Source organism: Polyodon spathula, chromosome 3, assembly GCF_017654505.1.
Source record: "Polyodon spathula isolate WHYD16114869_AA chromosome 3, ASM1765450v1, whole genome shotgun sequence".
NCBI classification, from domain to species: Eukaryota; Metazoa; Chordata; class Actinopteri; order Acipenseriformes; family Polyodontidae; genus Polyodon; species Polyodon spathula.
The window spans coordinates 44,808,273-44,827,847 of NC_054536.1; the positions used below are offsets into that span (position 1 = coordinate 44,808,273).

A 19,575-nucleotide genomic window follows, 5' to 3' on the forward strand; every position below is an offset into this window, starting at 1 on the left:
GCACTGCGGGCTCCTGTACTTCAGCTTGTCTCAGTCATCGGGGCGGGGGTACAGGTTGTTCTGTTGCTGGTTCTTCCTCCTGAGCATTCCATAAAAGGAGTAACATTAGAAATAACGGCTTTAGTGAGTGGGGTCGACAAAGGCATCGCTATAATCAGGGAATTATGAACTGAAAACCCCTCCTCTACTATGTGATTTACCAATCGCTCCTGACTCAGGAAAACAACAAGGTCCTTATTCATCCTCGAAGCAGATTTAATATTATCAAACCTAGCCATTTCTCCCACCACTAACAGTACCTCTTCCACAGAGACAGAGCTATCAGGAATACACCTGAAGCCATGGTTAAACCACTCATACCGCCAGACCGAGAACCCATCGGGTTCCGCAAGCCTATTAATTTATGATATAAATAAATAAATAAATGAATAATATGGAAATAAATAAATAAGTAAATAACAAAAGTGAAAGATTCAAAACTCAAAATAATGCAGTGAGTGCCGACTGGCAACAACTCACACTCACGCCCCTCCCACAATGCACAATCCTGAGAGAGAGAGAGAGAGAGAGAGAGAGAGAGAGAGAGAGAAAGAACACCAAGATAGCTGAAGCTTTGGTGTAATTTCTTGTGTTTCAAATAGTTTGTGTTTAAATTATGTATTTTATTTAAACCTTTTGTTTGTTCCCATGTTGGGTTTGCTTTGTTTGTTATAAGTGTGTGAGAGCGCTGAACTGCAGATTCCGAAGTCTGGGTACTATTTCCAGGACAGAGACCAGCCTTGATCCAGAGTACTAGACCCCAAGCTCATTAAGATATCGGCAGTCTGCAATCTGAGAATAAATGGTCTGGCTCAACCCTGCATCTTTTAGATTGGCATACTCATGGGTACTGTTTAATGTTAATGCTTTCCAGTGCCTTTTAGATTTATTTACTATCACCCCCACCTGATGTGTGAGCAGAATACCTTTAGATCTTTACTTCCCACTAGAAAGGAACTTTTTTCAACCATTGTGGGTCTACAGCAGTTTCACATTTGACCTGACCTTTAAAGAAAAACATTGGAAATCATGATATAGAAAAGCAAATGAGATTTATACTTGTCACGTGTTTATGCTTTGAATAATTCTAAAGGTGTGCAGTTGCTAAAATATGTTTTGTTAATGTGCTTTAGTCTGACCAGTTTTGTTCTTTATATTTTTGTGATGTAGTTACCATAGACAGAAATAATAGACAGAAAGATTGTTTTGTAGTTACCATAGACAGAAAGAGTAGATCATTAAATCTTCATCTTCAGATCTTTAAACTGGTCCAAGTCATCTAGTGCATGGCTACTGTGTTTTGCCAGCAGACAAACAGACTGCGCTGCAAATTCAATAAGAACAGTCCCAAATCATGGTGCAAGGCTGCAAATTCCGTTAATCAGTAATTAGTAAAGCTACCACAGACTCATGATTCCCTTGAAAAAGTAATTGTGTCGAAATGCACCTGTGTTTAACTTGTTTAAAATAAAGCTATTTTACTGTGAGGTTTCTTTGCTTGTTATTTACTGTGTAGTGAATTATTTATACGATTTATTTAAATATAAATTAGTCTCTAGTCACCCTCTCAGGAACGTCAAAATGTAAGAAATGAGACATACCATATTTAATTTCTGGATCATGTAGAGCTCTGATTCCCTTCGACAATAACCGACAGTCACACAATGTGTCAGAAATATAAAACAATAGTTTGTTTAGCTAATTTAATATTACAGAAAGGAAAGGCTATTGGTTAGAGATATGCGTGAATAGCATACAGTTCATTTCATAGTCAAATGATTATAACAACCATAACATCATTAGCATACAGGTTAATATACTAATATTAATTATGGCTGATCACACCAAGTGTCTACTTTGCATTAGTATTTTCAATACCCGTTTCTCGTTGTAATCCATAACAATTTGCGCAGGAATTAATTCAACTTCCTATTTAGAACGGAAGCTAACATTCCAGTACCTAATTTAGCAAATTAGTTTTACAGTATTATTGTAGTTTAGACATGATGTAGCAAACTAATAATATGTTATCGACCTCAATTGATTATAAATTCAATAGGCAATGATCAAATTCTCTGCATTGAGTTGCAACTCCTTTGAGTTGCACATTTCAACAAACAAAATACATTCTTACACACTTGAAACAGGAAGTTATATTCTATTCCTAGAACAGTTTATCCACAATATGCTGAATACGATTTTCAACAAAGAAGTTAATCTGCTTTGTTGATGAATACTGCAGCTCTCTGGATCCGAAGTTCCTATGAAGACAGTACTTTGCTGTACACACTGTATTTCATCGTTTTGCAATAAACAAATAGTTGTTTTCAAATGGAGATCACCTTGTTGATTTCCAAGTCTTGCAGCATTATCTTTGTTGTCGGCAGTTTTTCAACTGCAAACAGTTCCGTTGATCAGACGTAGCTCAGTTCAGATAATGCATTGCCATTGGAAAGTTGTGTAGTTCGTAGAGGTATTCTCCTTCTGTGAATTTAAGAATTTATGCTCCCATTAGTTCCATGTGTGGGCAGCACGTCCTTTGAAAGTCACGCTGCTGCTTTTGTGATTCTCACTTCCACGCTGTGATTGGTCAGTTTGTTTATTTTGGGCTGTGCCCAAGTCCACATGGGGTGTTTCTCATTGGTTGTTCTCATTCCTAGATTGCCCCTTGTTCTCAATTGGTCCTCTGATATGCCCCCCCCCCCCCCCCCCCATATATTTCAATTCGGTTCATTTCATACACAGAATTATATTATTACCCACTCTGATGCTACAACTGTTTTCCCAGCAATTAAGTAAACATATACTAAAGGAAATTTGATACACAGTTGCAGTGCAGTAGATAAAAATGACACTCTAAAAGTGATTCAGTTACCCAAACTGTTAATATCCACACTGTAGTTCTATAAGTGTACAAAGACATAGACAGGAAGGGCCAAATAAAGCCTTTAATTGTACATATAACAGGTAGCTTCTCTACCCCTGCGCTAAATGAATACCATAAAATTGATAAACTATCAGCGCACTGGTACTCAGAATGCTAAGTATGTTATTACGTGAATTATACTGTAGTAGACATACTGCAAAAAAGAACAATATACACCTTGCCAATTTGTTTTCCTTTTTTATTTACAGAAAATGTCCCAAAAACAACAGAGGGCGTCGGCAAAAGCAAAATCTCGGACATTTTACTGCAGACACATCTTCCAGAATGGTGTAGCACGCTGTTTTTGATACCTTTTCCTACCATGTGAAGTACATTTTGTTTTTCATTCTTAAGATTTGAAGATATTTATTTCAGGGACCTTATTTTTTTCTTTCTTGACATTTACAGTTTGCATTACGCAGTGAACAACTTTTAGCTTTTTTAACAGCTACTGACTGTTTGAAAAAAGTTAACAAAATAACAAAAAAAAAAAAAAAAAACATCACAGCTTTTGTTTTGCATAGTTTTGAAGACGGCAGCTCTGGTTTGCATACCCGGTATCACATGGTAATGTAAAATACTTACTCTTCACTCCATGGAAACACTCAACGACTTCACCAGTGTGGACGCGGCGTACAATACCTAGTGCAGCTTTTACGATTGAGGCATGAACCAGAGAGGTGAAGATATTTGCAGTTTATCTTTACGATGGGAAAAAAAAATAAAGAACACACTGTTTCATTAGTTATATAATTTATTTTGAAAATACTTAGCTTTTTATGTTTTTTTTTTCTAGACACTGCATATCGCATGACTTGTGAAACTGTTCTGTGAAGTAGTTGTAATTTAATGAAAATCTGTTTCAGTCTGTTTTGTGGCTTACATCTGAGCACTACCATCTTTGTAATTCCAACACTGTATCTGTATTTGAATAGTCCTTAAGTGTAAAATTAGCAGCAATGCAGAAATATGGTAGTGCCTGTGGATGAGAGGGCCACAAAAAGGGGTATGTCTTTAGAATATGTAATTAAGTTCTGTGTAAACTTTGAATTCAAAATAAGTCTCCGGTAATACAGCCTTCTTTTACCACTGTTAAACTGAAGGAGGTACAGCGTTTATTACCAAACGCTTGCGGTAGGCTTTATGTGTTATAACATGGTATTGAGCCACATTTTATAGTATTGATATGGGTGAAACTTGAGGAAGTTTTTTGTTGAGTCCAGACCTATTAATGCCTAACTTTTAAATTAAATACTTACCAATTCTAAAGAAGACGATTTTGTCTGATTTCATCTAATTGTAGTTAATTGAAGGTAATATTCTACTTGTGTAAAAAAAAAAGTGAGTAGAATGTGTGTTGTTTGACTTGTCATTAAATAATCTGCATGTAGGACCTTTGATAGTCTAGCTTTTTTCTTTTTTTTGTCCCAAACAATAAAAATTAAAACATCAACACTTTTTTTGGTGGTGTTTTTTATTTATTTATTTTTTTCTATGTATCTGGTGTGTGTGTCAGTCATATTCAAGTTCAGTATTTTCAATCTCTTGCATAGGGGGTGCCAGTCATGGTCCCATAGGGTCATTCCACTTCAGGTTTTACAACAGCTTTAGGGTTTGAAGGTTTAAGTGGTTCAATTAAACAATTTCGAACTCGTTTCGTACTCTGGCCAGCCCTACTGTAAGGCCAGTGGTCTCCATCAGGCCCATCTGTGTAATCTGACGAACGTTTTCAAAGCTTGACATATCTGCCATCTTGCCCATTGTGACTGAAACAATATAAAGAAGATGACAGAAATAATATCAGGGGTGGCATTTAATTAGCAAATAATTTGTGCATGTTACAGGTGTTGTACAACTCCCACTGTTTCAAAGGACTACATATCTAGTGTGATCCATACTATCAGCATATTTTAATGATTACTCAATTCCACCTTATGTTCTCTAAGTTTTCATTAATGTTGGGGCTTATGTGTTAAACCCAGAACTTCCAAAGTTAGCCTTATGTTGCTAAAATGTCTGGTGGTTTGCCATTTAATTTAATGGGTAATAGGATTTGTGATAGTTCACATAAAGTTTGTACATATATTAACATGTTTTTGCTCGCCTCCTTGCAAACCATGTACACACCCAAATTCCATTATCAAAAACTAAATTACTGATATTAATAATTAACATTTTGCAGTCCTATGTCGGACCTGGTTCCACATCGCAAAAATCCCTTTCCGGTCCATTGTCGGACTCTGTCTGACATTTGCCGAAAACCACGACCTAACACAGCCTGTGTTACGTTTAAGCTGAAAAAAGCTGAGACAAGTCGTTCCCTAATCATCTCTGATCGGAAAGAAGGCGGAGACAACCGAATAGACCATTTACAAGCTGAGCAAAGCCGAATTGAACAGACAGACTGAGACACACAAAGAAAACATGGCACAGAGCAGGCAGAGAAAGTCAAGGCAGCCTGAAGAACTTGCACAAATGATGAAGCAGAAAATGAAGCACAAATGAAGCAGAAAGTACAGACAAAAGCAGTTTGGAAGATGATTTTGATCTAGTGACAAGGAAGTACATTTTTCACCTACTGAGGAATCTGAGGAAAGTTATCACGAACCAGAGGACAAATGGAGACTTGCATCAGTAAGGACAGATGCTTTCACAAAACTCCTATTTACTGTGAAAATAAGGATATCAAGAAAGTACTACTTTGAAGACTGCACTAGAGTTTTTTCAACTTTTATTTTTTTTTTCACTAACGCTTTTTTTTTCTAAAATTGTAAATTAAACCAATAGATATGCAAGTGTAAAACTATGACCGCTGCGTCATAATTAGGCTTCCAGGCCAGAATGGCCGGGAAGCCTATTTTGGGAAGCCCTTCGGCATTATATTTCTTATGTAAGGATTATTATTATTATTATTATTATTATTATTATTATTATTATTATTATTATTTATTTTCTGCCTCCAAAAAGTTACAAATGCCTATAACTTTTGAACCACCACCAAAACTCACGAAATTTGGCACAAATGTAGAGGACTATGGAACTTTGTGCAATATGGCAGCCTTTGGTGACATGGTGTGGCAGCCATTTTGAATTTACTGAAAATTTTGGACAATTTTCAAGTCTTCTTTTGAACGCTAAATAGTAGTTTTATACTTTTATACTTTTATACTTAGGCCACTCGTGTCCAACATTAATTCTTATTAAGGATTTTTTTTAGGTCACATGGTGTGACTTTTGTATTAGATTTAGCGTAAAACACTTAAACGACAACTCCTCATGAACCCTTTGGCCGATTGACTTGATTTTTTGGCTATACATTATCTATGTACTATGTCTTCTAAAAAAGTTGTTACATGAAACAATATGGATGACATGCCAGTTTTGTCCATTTTTACATTGTAATGACACATTTTCACCACTGGGTACATGCAATTAACATTCCGACCACCGGTGACAGCTGTGCCGTTGTAAACAGTAAAAAAGAAATCTTTAAATCCGCCATTGTTTGTGGCTGGCTACGCTAATACAGTAATTACAGTGGAAACCGTGATATTATTTTACAATAACATACAGTATACAAAGACAACTAGCCTACTTTAAAGTAACCTATATATATTTTTTTTGTTGGGAAGCTTTATGAAGAGCAAGCACTACTTTTTTGAGGATGCAACATCCATAATGGATAATTGCAAAGCATATGACATGGTTTATTTAGATTTCCAGAAAGCTTTTGACAAAGTCCCGCACAAAAGATTAATTCTCAAACTGAACGCAGTTGGGATTCAAGGAAACGCATGTACATGGATTAGGGAGTGGTTAACATGTAGAAAACAGAAAGTACTGATTAGAGGAAAAACCTCAGAATGGAGTGTGGTAACCAGCGGTGTACCACAGGGATCAGTATTAGGTCCTCTGCTATTCCTAATCTACATTAATGATTTAGATTCTGGTATAGTAAGCAAACTTGTTAAATTTGCAGACGACACAAAAGTAGGAGGAGTGGCAAACACTGTTGCAGCAGCAAAGGTCATTCAAAATGATCTAGACAAGATTCAGAACTGGGCAGACACATGGCAAATGACATTTAATAGAGAAAAGTGTAAGGTACTGCACGCAGGAAATAAAAATGTACATTATAAATATCATATGGGAGATATTGAAATTGGAGAAGGAATCTATGAAAAAGACCTAGGAGTTTTTGTTGACTCAGAAATGTCTTCATCTAGACAATGTGGGGAAGCAATAAAAAAGGCTAACAAGATGCTCGGATACATTGTGAAAAGTGTTGAATTTAAATCAAGGGAAGTAATGTTAAAACTGTACAATGCACTAGTAAGACCTCATCTTGAATATTGTGTTCAGTTCTGGTCACCTCGCTATAAAAAAGATATTGCTGCTCTAGAAAGAGTGCAAAGAAGAGCGACCAGAATTATTCCGGGCTTAAAAGGCATGTCATATGCAGACAGGCTAAAAGAATTGAATCTGTTCAGTCTTGAACAAAGAAGACTACGTGGCGACCTAATTCAAGCATTCAAAATTCTAAAAGGTATTGACAGTGTCGACCCAAGGGACTTTTTCAGCCTGAAAAAAGAAACAAGGACCAGGGGTCACAAATGGAGTTTAGAAAAAGGGGCATTCAGAACAGAAAATAGGAGACACTTTTTTACACAGAGAATTGTGAGGGTCTGGAATCAACTCCCCAGTAATGTTGTTGAAGCTGACACCCTGGGATCCTTCAAGAAGCTGCTTGATGAGATTTTGGGATCAATAAGCTACTAACAACCAAACGAGCAAGATGGGCCGAATGGCCTCCTCTCGTTTGTAAACTTTCTTATGTTCTTATATACTTCATTCTACTCTGGTTGATTGACAGTGTTATGCTTTGTTTCCTTTACAGTAATAGTATAGTACTTAAATCTGCAACTTCGTTTAAAAAAAAAATAATAATAATAAAAAAAAAAAAAAACATAAGTGCATGGATTAATACTTATATATAAGAGTTTGTATTGTAAATTGAAGCCCGAACACCACGTCTTTGCAGGTAAGCTGACAGATATGTTTAATACGATGTTCATTTGGTTATTTGTATGTTTTAAGGTGTTTCTAGTATAAACTTACTGTAGAAATGTGTTGACAAGTGTTAATGGGAAAATTCAAAGTCTTCAGTCAAAAGTTTTACAATGGCTTAGTATGCACAAAATTTGTTTTATTCTGTAAGGCTACCATAAATATGATTTTGGGAGGATGTTAATATTTTTGAGAGATCTCAGTTATACTATTTTAATTTATATTGATTGGGCTGTGTTTAGAGAGAAATCAGGTCTGATTTAACACTGTTCTGTCAATATACAGAAATGAAGTGAGTGTGTACACTACTGACAAGAATACTATTGATATGGGGTCTACATTATTTTTTGTTTCATAACTACAGTGATAGTTATAATTAGGGGTCTACCTAAGTCGCCATTTTGTGGATCAATCGATGTAATGTAAAGCATTATTGAAATGCTGGGGGCACAGTAGAATGTACAGATCTGTGTTAAACACGGCTCAAATTTGCAAATGTGCGCGACCAAAATTTGTCTCAGTGATCAAATATTAATTTGCATTTACCACTGACGACTGTGGGAGTGGGCAGGTCAGATACAAAATAAGTTAGTTATATTGTCATTAAAACCATCGAGTAGCTGCTATTACCACTGATTGCAAACACTTAGATTTGTTGTTAATTGCATATAGCACATTGACAGCGTTCATAGGATGTGTACAAAAACAGATATTTACTTTCACATTCAGAAAAAAGACTCCATTCTAAAGTTCACTACAAGAGGGCCCCTTATGATCATGAAAACATATTTCCTGATAAAAATGATACTGCCTTATAGGGATGGGACGGTATAAATTTTGCATGGTAGTTTGTTAAAACATTTTAACATATAAAATTAATTAAATAAATAAATAAATAGATAGATAAATACTTTGTTTAGCTGACAGTAAAAAGAATTGGGAAATGATCAGTCTTATTGCTTAACACAAACATGTACCCCAGGTTATTATTTAAGAGCAGAGATGAGTTGTTTATTTTTTCAACCGATAAATAAAATATGTACAATATTATGTAAAAGTTTTAGGCAGGTGTGAAAAAATGCTGTAAAGTAAGAATGCTTTCAAAAATAGACATGTTAATAGTTTATATTTATCAATTAACAAAATGCAAAGTGAGTGAACAGAAGAAAAATCTACATCAAATCAATATTTGGTGTGACCACCCTTTGCCTTCAAAACAGCATCAATTCTTCTAGGTACACTTGCACACAGTTTTTGAAGGAACTCGGCAGGTAGGTTGGCCCAAACATCTTGGAGAACTAACCACAGTTCTTCTGTGGATTTAGGCAGCCTCAGTTGCTTCTCTCTCTTCATATAATCCCAGACAGACTCGATGATGTTGAGATCAGGACTCTGTGGGGGCCATACCATCACTTCCAGGACTAAATTCGGGGTCAATCAGATGCCTCCCTGATGGTATTGCATGATGGATAAGTATCTGCCTGTACTTCTCAGCATTGAGGAGACCATTAATTCTGACCAAATCCCCAACTCCATTTGAAGAAATGTAGCCCCAAACTTGCAAAGAACCTCCACCATGCTTCACTGTTGCCTGCAGACACTCATTCGTGTACTGCTGTCCAGCCCTTCGACGAACAAACTGCCTTCTGCTACAGCCATATATTTCAAATTTTGACTCATCAGTCCAGAGCACCTGATGCCATTTTTCTGCACCCCAGTTCCTGTGTTTTCGTGCATAGTTGAGTTGCTTGGCCTTGTTTCCACGTCGGAGGTATGGCTTTTTGGCCGCAAGTCTTCTATGAAGGCCACTTCTGACCAGACTTCTCCAGACAGTAGATGGGTGTACCAGGGTGCCACTGTTTTCTGCCAATTCTGAGCTGACGGCATTGCTGGTCATCTTCCGATTGCGAAGGGAAGTAAGCATGATGTGTTTTTCATCTGCTGCAGTAAGTTTCCTTGGTTGACCACTGCATCTACGGTCCTCAACATTTCTTTGTGCTTCTTCAAAAGAGCTTGGCCAGCATATCTGGAAACCCCTGTCAGCCTTGAAATTTCTGCCTGGGAGAGACCTTGCTGATGCAGTGTAACTACCTTGTGTCTTGTTGCTGTGCTCAGTCTTGCCATGGTGTGTGACTTTTGACAGTAAACTGTCTTCAGCAACCTCACCTTGTTAGCTGAGTTTGGCTGTTCCTCATCCAGTTTTTTTCCTCCTACACAGCTGTTTCTGTTTCAATTAATGATTTTGTTTCATATTGAACTGATAATCATTAGCACCTGTTTGGTATAATTGTTTAATCATACACCTGACTATATGCCTACAAAATCCCTGACTTTGTGCAAGTGTACCTAGAAGAATTGATGCTGTTTTGAAGGCAAAGGGGGTCACACCAAATATGGATTTGATTTAGATTTTTCTTCTGTTCACTCACTTTGCATTTAGTTAATTGATAAATATAATCTATTAACATGTCTATTTTTGAAAGCATTCTTATTTAACAAGATTTTTTTCACATCTGCCTAAAACTTTTGCACAGTACTGTATAGAAAAAAAAGTATTAATACTAAAATGTGTTATTGGATTTAAGGCTACACGTTAGTTATGACATTGCACAAGTAAGATTCCAACGATTATTACACATGTGGAGTTTGTAAAAAAAAAAAAAGATTTCTTTGCTTACCTAAGAAAATTCGAATACCGTTATAACTTGTTTAAACAAAACTACGTTGAGAAGCAGGCTATCCTGCTGCAGTCACAGGTCTGTTAATTTTATTTGAGACATTAGTCGTGTTCTTATAGCGCAGATTTCCGCAGTTCTGCACAGTGCTGCACAGAATCACGGAGATGCACTGTAGACGTCACTCAACACCCACAGAAATCTGTGCAGATTCTGCATAGCCCAGCGCAGCTTTGAAATGTTACTGCGGGAGGCTGGCTACGGCTGTGAACCAAAGGGACAATGCAAAGATCATGAGTGACCTGCTAATCGTGATGCAAATAACCACTAAAATTACTGCTACCACCTTGTTAGCAGAGGTGAATGACATTTTATCATTATACAATGAAACCGTGAACAGCCTTGTCAACGCTATATTAAATAAATAAATAAATAATTTAAACAAACATAGTGTACTAAGTCTGTGATAAGTCATGTATAATTTTACAATAAAGTTAATGTTAATCAATTACATTAAACTGACTGCTGATAATCCAGACAAATGTAAATATAGCACGTTGTAAATGTGTACTGAGCTGCAAGGTTTGGAGAAGGCGTTTCTCTAAAAGCTGCATGTGACGTCAGAAAGACAGCAGCCAAGAGCAGTCGGTGCAGCAAGCTCTGGGTAACAGAACGCAGCAATTGAAACATGTGTTCTGTGTTGTTGACTGTTTCCTTCAAAAGTTCACAGAAAGCCAACTTCCTCAGACAACTTGCTAAGGCTGCAAATACCATCACTTGATTTAGAAGAAGTGTGTTTGCAGTTGAAAAATGTGTTAACCGTTATATAAAGGAATTGAGATAATTGCAGTGTAGAATTAAAGTAACAGCATTAATACCGTAATGTACCTAAACCGTGGTAAACCAAAAAAACGGTATACTGACCCATCCCTATTGCCTTACCCTGCAGCACATACTGTTTAACACTAATAATAAATCTAATAGTAAATCAATAATACGAATATATATATATATATATATATATATATATATATATATATATATATATATATATATATATATATATATATATATATATATATATTAGTGACTTGACTTTTTTGTAAAAAAAATAGATTTTTTTTATATATAAATATTATATCATAATATATATTTTATATTTATTATTTTTATATTCATAACATCACTGTACAGAAATTTGACAGCCAGGTATTTAAAATATGCAGCTGAAAGTTCCACAGCGCGTGCAATGCACTCTATTACAACTAATCACAAGTAGTAATCAAAATAAATACTAAATCAACATTTATAAAATACTAACCGTTATCCTACAAAAAACACACACTGTAAAATGAGGCTTTCCAATGAACAAAATTTTCATATGATATCTTGTTCTGCTGTAAACTCCAGGTGCCTATTGCACAAAAGTGGTTTAAAAAAGCTAGGTTTAGTTGAAGTTGTCTGGTTTGAGTTAACAGGATATAACTTAGCAGGCTAACTCTGTTGCAAGAACATAGATAGATAGTTTAAATTAATCTAGATAACTCAAGCCAGGTTAATGTTTCTATCTATGCGCATGGTACCAACTGTTTGAGTGTGTTGTCATGGTAATCTTTATTAAGGGCGACTTTGTTTTTTTGTTTTGCTTCCAAGCAACACATTTTAGTTTCAACGTATGATAATATTAATAATTTTTTTTAACCAAAACAAAACAAACCAAAAAAACACTTTTCGACTTTGCGCATTTCATATGCAACATATACAGTTCATTGTGAGTACTCAAGTACACATGTAAGGGGCCCGAAATAAATATATATATATATATATATTATATATATATATATAGATATATATATATATATATATATATATATATATATATTATATATCACTGTATAAAAAATTTAATGAAAAATAAAAAATATGTATTATATAGATGTATATGGACAAAAACATTAAATATACATTATAATAATACCTGCAATAGCACATAACATCTCCTTGCTCCGCTTCACTGGACCATGTAGAGGAAATTTCATGAAGACTGGCAGTGACTTCTTCAGTGCAAGGTATACTTTCCTTATAGCTCTGCATATCGTTGTCTTATTAAGATTTTCGGCATCGCCGACTGTATACAAAAATGTTCCACAGGCTATAAATCTTAGACCTATGCAGAGTACCTGTATATGGGTAAGGGCTCTGCTCTGTCAGGTTGGTTGCTCAAGGAAGGGTCTTAAGAGATCCGCCAGGTACAGGATACTATCTAGAGAAATGGTATCGCTCATACAGGGTGGAATCTGGATTATTAATCAGGTCCTGGCGATCACTAAACACCCTCTCCCCACAAAAGCCCTTCTTATAATTATAGCACCAACATCTACCACTCTCGGTATAAAAGGTGACACCATTTATTTATTTATTCATTTTTTTTCAGTTTTAAAAGTCAGGATTAATCTTAGTTATCCTTCTCTGAAGCAGGTTTATTTAACCGTGATATGATACCATGCTTTTAAGCCTGAGTTATTATTATCTTGTTTTGTGCAAGCCTGACTTTCACAATTAAAACTGGAAGTTATCAGGATAACTCTATAAACCAGTTTTGTGCAACAGGCCCCTTGGAAGCATTAAAGTTGCCTGCAACTTCTAGTTCTATGTGGAACTCCTGGAAACCTGTTATGTTACCAGAGATGAAGGAATTTTTTTGTTGTTGTGCTGAATATGGTACAATGTAAAAAAAAGGTACATAAAAGAATATTTCTCAGATGAATGGGCTGACAGAATACAGTTTTTCAAAGGTATATTCAAGAGATCACGTTTCTTACAGATCTTTTGGATGCTGCACCATTGCCCTCCCCCCATCCAGGTGCCTCAGGCTGCTTTTTTTAGCAGAGGACAAAAGGTCAGGAATGTGGTCAGCTACATAGACACAAAATGTGGTGAGCTATTTATCCCAGGTAGAGACGTTTGCATTGATGAGAGGTCATTGGCTTCAAAGGAAGGATTATCTTCAAGTGCTACAATCCTCAGAAGCCTATCAAGTAGGGGATGCATGTGTTTGTTTTGGCTGACTGTAAAACTGATTATGTCTCTACAATTGTTCCTTAGTTTGGTAGCCCAATAACAGACTCCCTGCTGAGACCTGACATGCAATTTTCATCAATAATTGTTCTTCACCTGTGTGAAACATTGCTGCAGACAACAAATGGACATGCCTTTCATTTCTTTACAGACAGAGTTTACACATGTTACGAACTGCTAAAAATAAATAAATCCACCTTACTGGAACAGTAATGGCCAACATAAGAGGATTGCCTGTACCAGTGAAGCAAGGACTCAAACTAAACAAAAAACAAGACTATCTCATTCAGCAAGGGCAACAAGGTCGTGGTGCTAGGATGGAAAGACAAAAGACTAGTGCTCATGATGAGAAGGTACAGCGCACCATCAATAGAGGAGCAATTGAAGAGTTGGACAAGCCTTCAGTTATCTGCAAGATGTGTGCAGTCGATTGGGCGGATCACTACTGTGCCAGCTATGCTTGGTGGAAGGTAGAATCAGGACAGCTACCTGTTCACTATAAAACCTTCAGGAAAGCCATACTGGTACAACTGGTGGGAGATGTGTGCAACCCTGGCTCAAGAAAACATGGTCGCCCATCATCAACAGACAGAGAAGAAAGACTGAACGCAAAGACACATTTTATTGCCAAAAATGAATCGAAGAGCACCAAAGAATGCAGTGACAAAGACAAAAAGGGGGAGTAGAGAGACTCTATGGTTCTGCAAAACCTGCTCAAGGCAGCCAGGGTTACACCCAGGAGACTGTTTTGAAAGGTACCTTACATGAACACATACAGATAATTTCTGTCAGTGTAAATGTCTTTTTTTGTTTGCAAACCTCATCTGATATAAATAGTTATAAAATTGAAAAAAATAAAAATAGTTTAGTTATTTTTTTTATTTAGTTTTTTGTTAGTAGTGTGTAATTGATTTGTAAAAAGTTTTGTGCCTGTCTGATTATTCTAAAGCCAATATATTCAAGCAAAAGCTACAATTTTGTGAATATGTTTCTTTTTATCTATATATTTTAAGTTTTTTTGTTCAAAATGTTTGTACCATTGTCTTTGTATAGGGCACCCTTTGGACTTGCACTGCTTTGTTACTTGTTTTAACCCTTTGCAGTCCATTTATTCATTGCTTGTCAGGCACGTCAGGTCCAATTTATTTTCACACGCACTGTTTATTTTACACACAATGTTAAAAATGTATATTTTTCAGAGTAAAGCAGGTTTAAATGGCATTGAATCGCAAAAGGACACTCAGTACTGTATCTTCAGCCAAGCCCCACCCCTTCCTTGTTATCTGTATTTTTCACATACTTGTACCTCTTTATAGACCTCTCTTGATCACTCGTTTTATCACCAAACTCCTCAATATTGCAATCCAAGTCATTATTTTATTGCTATAACATCTCAAAAAGCTCTGCAAATGTCTGTGATATTCTTTGAGCGCTGGATGCAGAAGCAGCTATCTCCTTTGTTATGTCCATGTTATCTCTGTAGTGCATGGGGCTATGAGATACGCCTTTTTTTCGGGTTCATTCGGCCATTGAAAGGTTTTCTCAGCTTTTTCCAGAGAAAAAACAACTAGAGACCTGTGATTTATATCTTTTTGATGATGTCGGACAGTGTCCAACGTCGGACTGGAAAGGGAAAATTGTACTGTTGGACCTGGTCCGATTTAGGACCACAAAGGTTGCAAAGCAAGTCACTATTTCAACACGTGTTCTGAAATTTTATTTTGTTCGCAACAATTAATTGGACCTGACCAGGCTGACAGCCCCAGAATAAATGGACTGCAAAGGGTTGGCATTGTATGTATATTTAAGTTCTCAGCTGCTTTGTCTTCAGCTTTCTGTTGGCTGACTCCTGACGAACAGGATGGCTTGGTGGTGACGTCAGACCAGAAAGTAAACAGACACCAGTAGGGCGGGATGAAGCTCTGCTGCACCTATTTAATAAATAAAACGTTTAAATAAAACACTTCACACAAAACAAAATGGCACAGTGGCCAAAATAAACAGACACAATAAACCAGCAAAACAGACCAACAAGTATCGTGCTGGTCCTAGTCCAGCACGAGTACCAATTGTATATATTTTACATTTCCCCTCTCTCCTTCTTACTCCCTAAACACCCAACCCTGACCAGTAAAAGCTGCTTGTTTTTACATTGTGGTTGAGGGATTAACTGATTATCAATTGCCTAGTTTATCCCTCGACCACTTTCTGCACAGGCTTTCTCATGCACATGACTGACAGTCAATCTGTCAATTATCACTAGCTGCCGACCACGCATTCTCACAATTTTAGCTGGATAGGACATTTTAACCCCATCCATGTTGTAAAACAATAATAACAATAAAACAACGTTAAAACACAAAATATGCACAGGAGCGGGGTGTACCCCACCACACTCCCATATGCAGTGATCAAAGTAACAGCTACTGCAAAATAAACACAATCTACAGCTATGGCTAAAAGTTTTGCATCACCTAGAATTTTAGGACTGAGACATAATTAAAAAGAAAAAAAAACCTATATGAACATAATTTGTATTTTATTTAACATGATGTAATCAAATAAACTACAAAATGATATTGAAATCTAACATTTTCAGCAGGTTTAGTTTGACATTATGGACAAAATTGGTTAATTATATAGGGTGATACAAAACTTTTGGTCATAGCTGTATTAACAGGTGAACCAAGGGACAAGAGAGACTTAACTAGGCAGTTAAATCCATATCTGGGTCTCGTGATGTCACTCATTCAGTGGTAATTTGAACATGGATCTGGTGCTCGTATCTGGATCACTTTGTGACGTAAGGTAACGTAACATTATTCAGCAGGTTTCATTCACCCTTACAAAGTAAAATTAATCAATTCTATAGGCTGTTGCAAGCAGCAGTCACAGGGCACATTGAAACTCAAATATGATGGGTTTTTCAACCACACAGGTCATTCAAAGAATTGTGGTCTCCAATATCACCCATACAAGGTGCTCAAAGCAGTAGGACCTGTAAATTATAAGATTAGTCAACCTGATAAACTCAAAACCGAACACATTTATCATGTGAACCTATTAAAACCTTTAGATTGAATGAGAGTCCCTAACACTCAAGGTTAGTGATCTTAACAATCCTGTGATAAATGTAGGACCAGATTTAAATTTAGAACAAGTAAACAATGTGATAAACTTGGTTGCCAAAAATAATGAACTTTTTTTCAAATTTGCCAGGTAGAACAAGCGCTATACAACATAATATAGCAACCCCTCCTCCAGGAGAAAGAAATTGAGAACATGTTACAGACAGACATCAACGAAGAATCTTCAAGTCCCCCCGGTTAGCCCAGTTGTAATGTTTGCCAAACGTAACAGGACTTGGAGATTCTGCAATGATTTCCGACAAATTAACAAATTGTCAAAATTCTGTGCATATCCCATGCCGCGAGTTGATGAACTAATAGAAAGGTTAGGAAAGGCTAAATATTTGACAACACTAGATCTTACAAAAGGATATTGGCAAATCCCTGTAAGTCCAGCCTCTAAAGAAAAAACAGCTTTCTCTACTCCCAGTGGCTTATATCAATATAAGATTATGCCATTTAGTCTCCATGGCGCCCCAGCTACATTCCAACGTTTCATGGATAAAGTCCCCATACAGCATATATGCTTCTGCCTACCTTGACGATATTGTGATCTTTTCAGAAAGTTGGGAAACTCATTTAAATAGAGTAAATGCCATCTTACAGAGTCTAAGATAAGTCTCTTTCACAGCTAATCCAGACAAATGTTTTGTGGGGTTGTCAGAAGCCAAATATTTAGGAGAAATTGTTTGGAGTAGAGTAATTAAACCACAAATGAATAAGGTAGATGCAGTTAAAGAATGGTCAACACTACAAAACAAAAAAGCAAGTAAAGGCTTTTCTCAATTTAGCAGGATACTACAGACGGGGCTGTAGGGCCTGGTTTCTCTTTGGTTGCAGCTTCACTAACAGAAATGATAAGGAAAGCAGCACCAAATAAGGTAAAGTGGACGGAAATGACGGAGAAATCATTTGAAACGCTTAAAAATGTCCTGTGCAGTGGGCTGGTGTTAAAAGTACCAGATTTCACTAAACCGCTTATAATTCAGACCGTGCTTCAGAGGTGAGCGTGGGACCAGTTCTCTTGCAGATAATCGATGGAGAAGAACACCCTATAATGTGCCTAAGCCATAAGTTACTATCAAGAGAAAGTAGATATGTCATAGTTGAGAAAGAGTGTTTGGCAGTTTGTTGGACAATAGAAAGTCTGATATATTATCTTCTACATTGAAAATTCATTCTGGTTCATTCACCATTAAAGTGGATGAAGGAAAATAAGGAAAAAAATCTGAAAGTAGCACAGTGGTTTTTAGAACTCCAACCGTATCGAGCACAGGAGTGGTTTAAAAAAAACGCTAATGCAGGGTGCATTGTAAGGGTAAAGAGTCGGTTCCAACCAGTAGGCTTGAGCTGGAAAGGAGGATGTGTGACAAATAAGCAGGTTTGTACGATGGCCATGACAGAAAAGATGGGCTTCTATTATTTTGATCATAGCGAAAACAAACTAGTATTGTCACACTAGCAATTGAACAACGTATTTGTTAAAGCTGGGTTAGCATACAACTTTAATAAGGACAAACTACAATTCCCATACTTCCAAGAGTAAATTGATTACAAACAACAGGAATTCAGGGGATATAAGAGAGTTGTGCAGTATGACACAGAGCAGTGTATTGTGGGTAAATGGTATTGCTGAGCTAATGGTAACAGTTGTGTGCTTTTTAAAAACAAGAAGCAGAAGCTCAGTTTGCTGGAACGTATGAGCTCAACTTGAATCCTTGGGCAAAGCAATCTTGTTGGATTAAGAGTGTCTATTGTGCATGACATTCATGACCCAGAAACAAAAGGAAAACAAAACTAATGAAAAGTGAGGTAGTTTGACACTTACGTAAAAAAGCCTGGGAGTGTTTGGTGAAAATTTCGTAAAGTAAAAATAAATCTGCTACAGTTAAACTTGTCTGTGTGACGAAGCTTCAAAAAGGCTGTTATACTTTGTGTTAACAAGTTTTGGTGAACTGAAAAACTTCAAGGACATTTGTTTTATGCACTCTGGCTTGGAAGTATTATAAAAAAAAGAATGATCATTGTAAAACATTTTATTATGTGTTCAGTTCAATTCAATTAAATTCAAAGGACTGTTATATCAAACATTACAACTGGGCATGCAATACCTGAGAACCAACTACTTTACTGGTTTAAACTGGTTTAAAAACAGACTGTAACAAAAGACAGCAGACAACCTTTATGTGAAAAGGAACTTTATTCCAAAGTACTGGAATTACAAAGACCACTTACAGTGCTTTGTCCTGTATGTCTTACCTCTGGAACCTGTGAAGAGAAGCAAAAGTTAAACACTGGGATTACAAACGATTGTCGGACTATAATTAAGCTTCTGATTTTCGATTTTAACTGATAAAACCCAATAAAACACCCCCGATACAAAAAAAAAAATGAATCAGTGGCTAGCCAATAAACACCGGAAAACACAGTAAAAACTGTGGAAATGTTTAATCAATTCATGTTGACTACCCTTTTCCCACTAAAAAAAATAAAACCTACTACAAAAATAATAATAAATACGTTTCCCTGTGCTGCTGCACAATGTCCCACCTTCCTGACTTGTATCTATCATTGGTTAGTTCTGAATACTTTAAACCCGCCCCAACTACTGAGTGACAGTACACATTACTACATTTCTATTGGAGACTCTGTTTGCGAGATT

General features: G+C 36.5%; 1 protein-coding gene across 1 annotated transcript in view; it reads left to right on the forward strand.

Annotated features, from left to right (window-relative positions):
* LOC121313122 (tomoregulin-1-like) overlaps positions 1 to 4,126 on the forward strand; it is a 115,101-nt gene extending 110,975 nt beyond the window's left edge. The window contains exon 10 of the mRNA XM_041245307.1: positions 3,175 to 4,126. Coding sequence (XP_041101241.1) covers positions 3,175 to 3,259 — 85 coding nt within the window. The 3' untranslated portion in view covers positions 3,260 to 4,126. The remainder of the gene's footprint in view (positions 1 to 3,174) is intronic.
* The last annotated feature ends 15,449 nt before the right edge of the window (positions 4,127 to 19,575 follow it).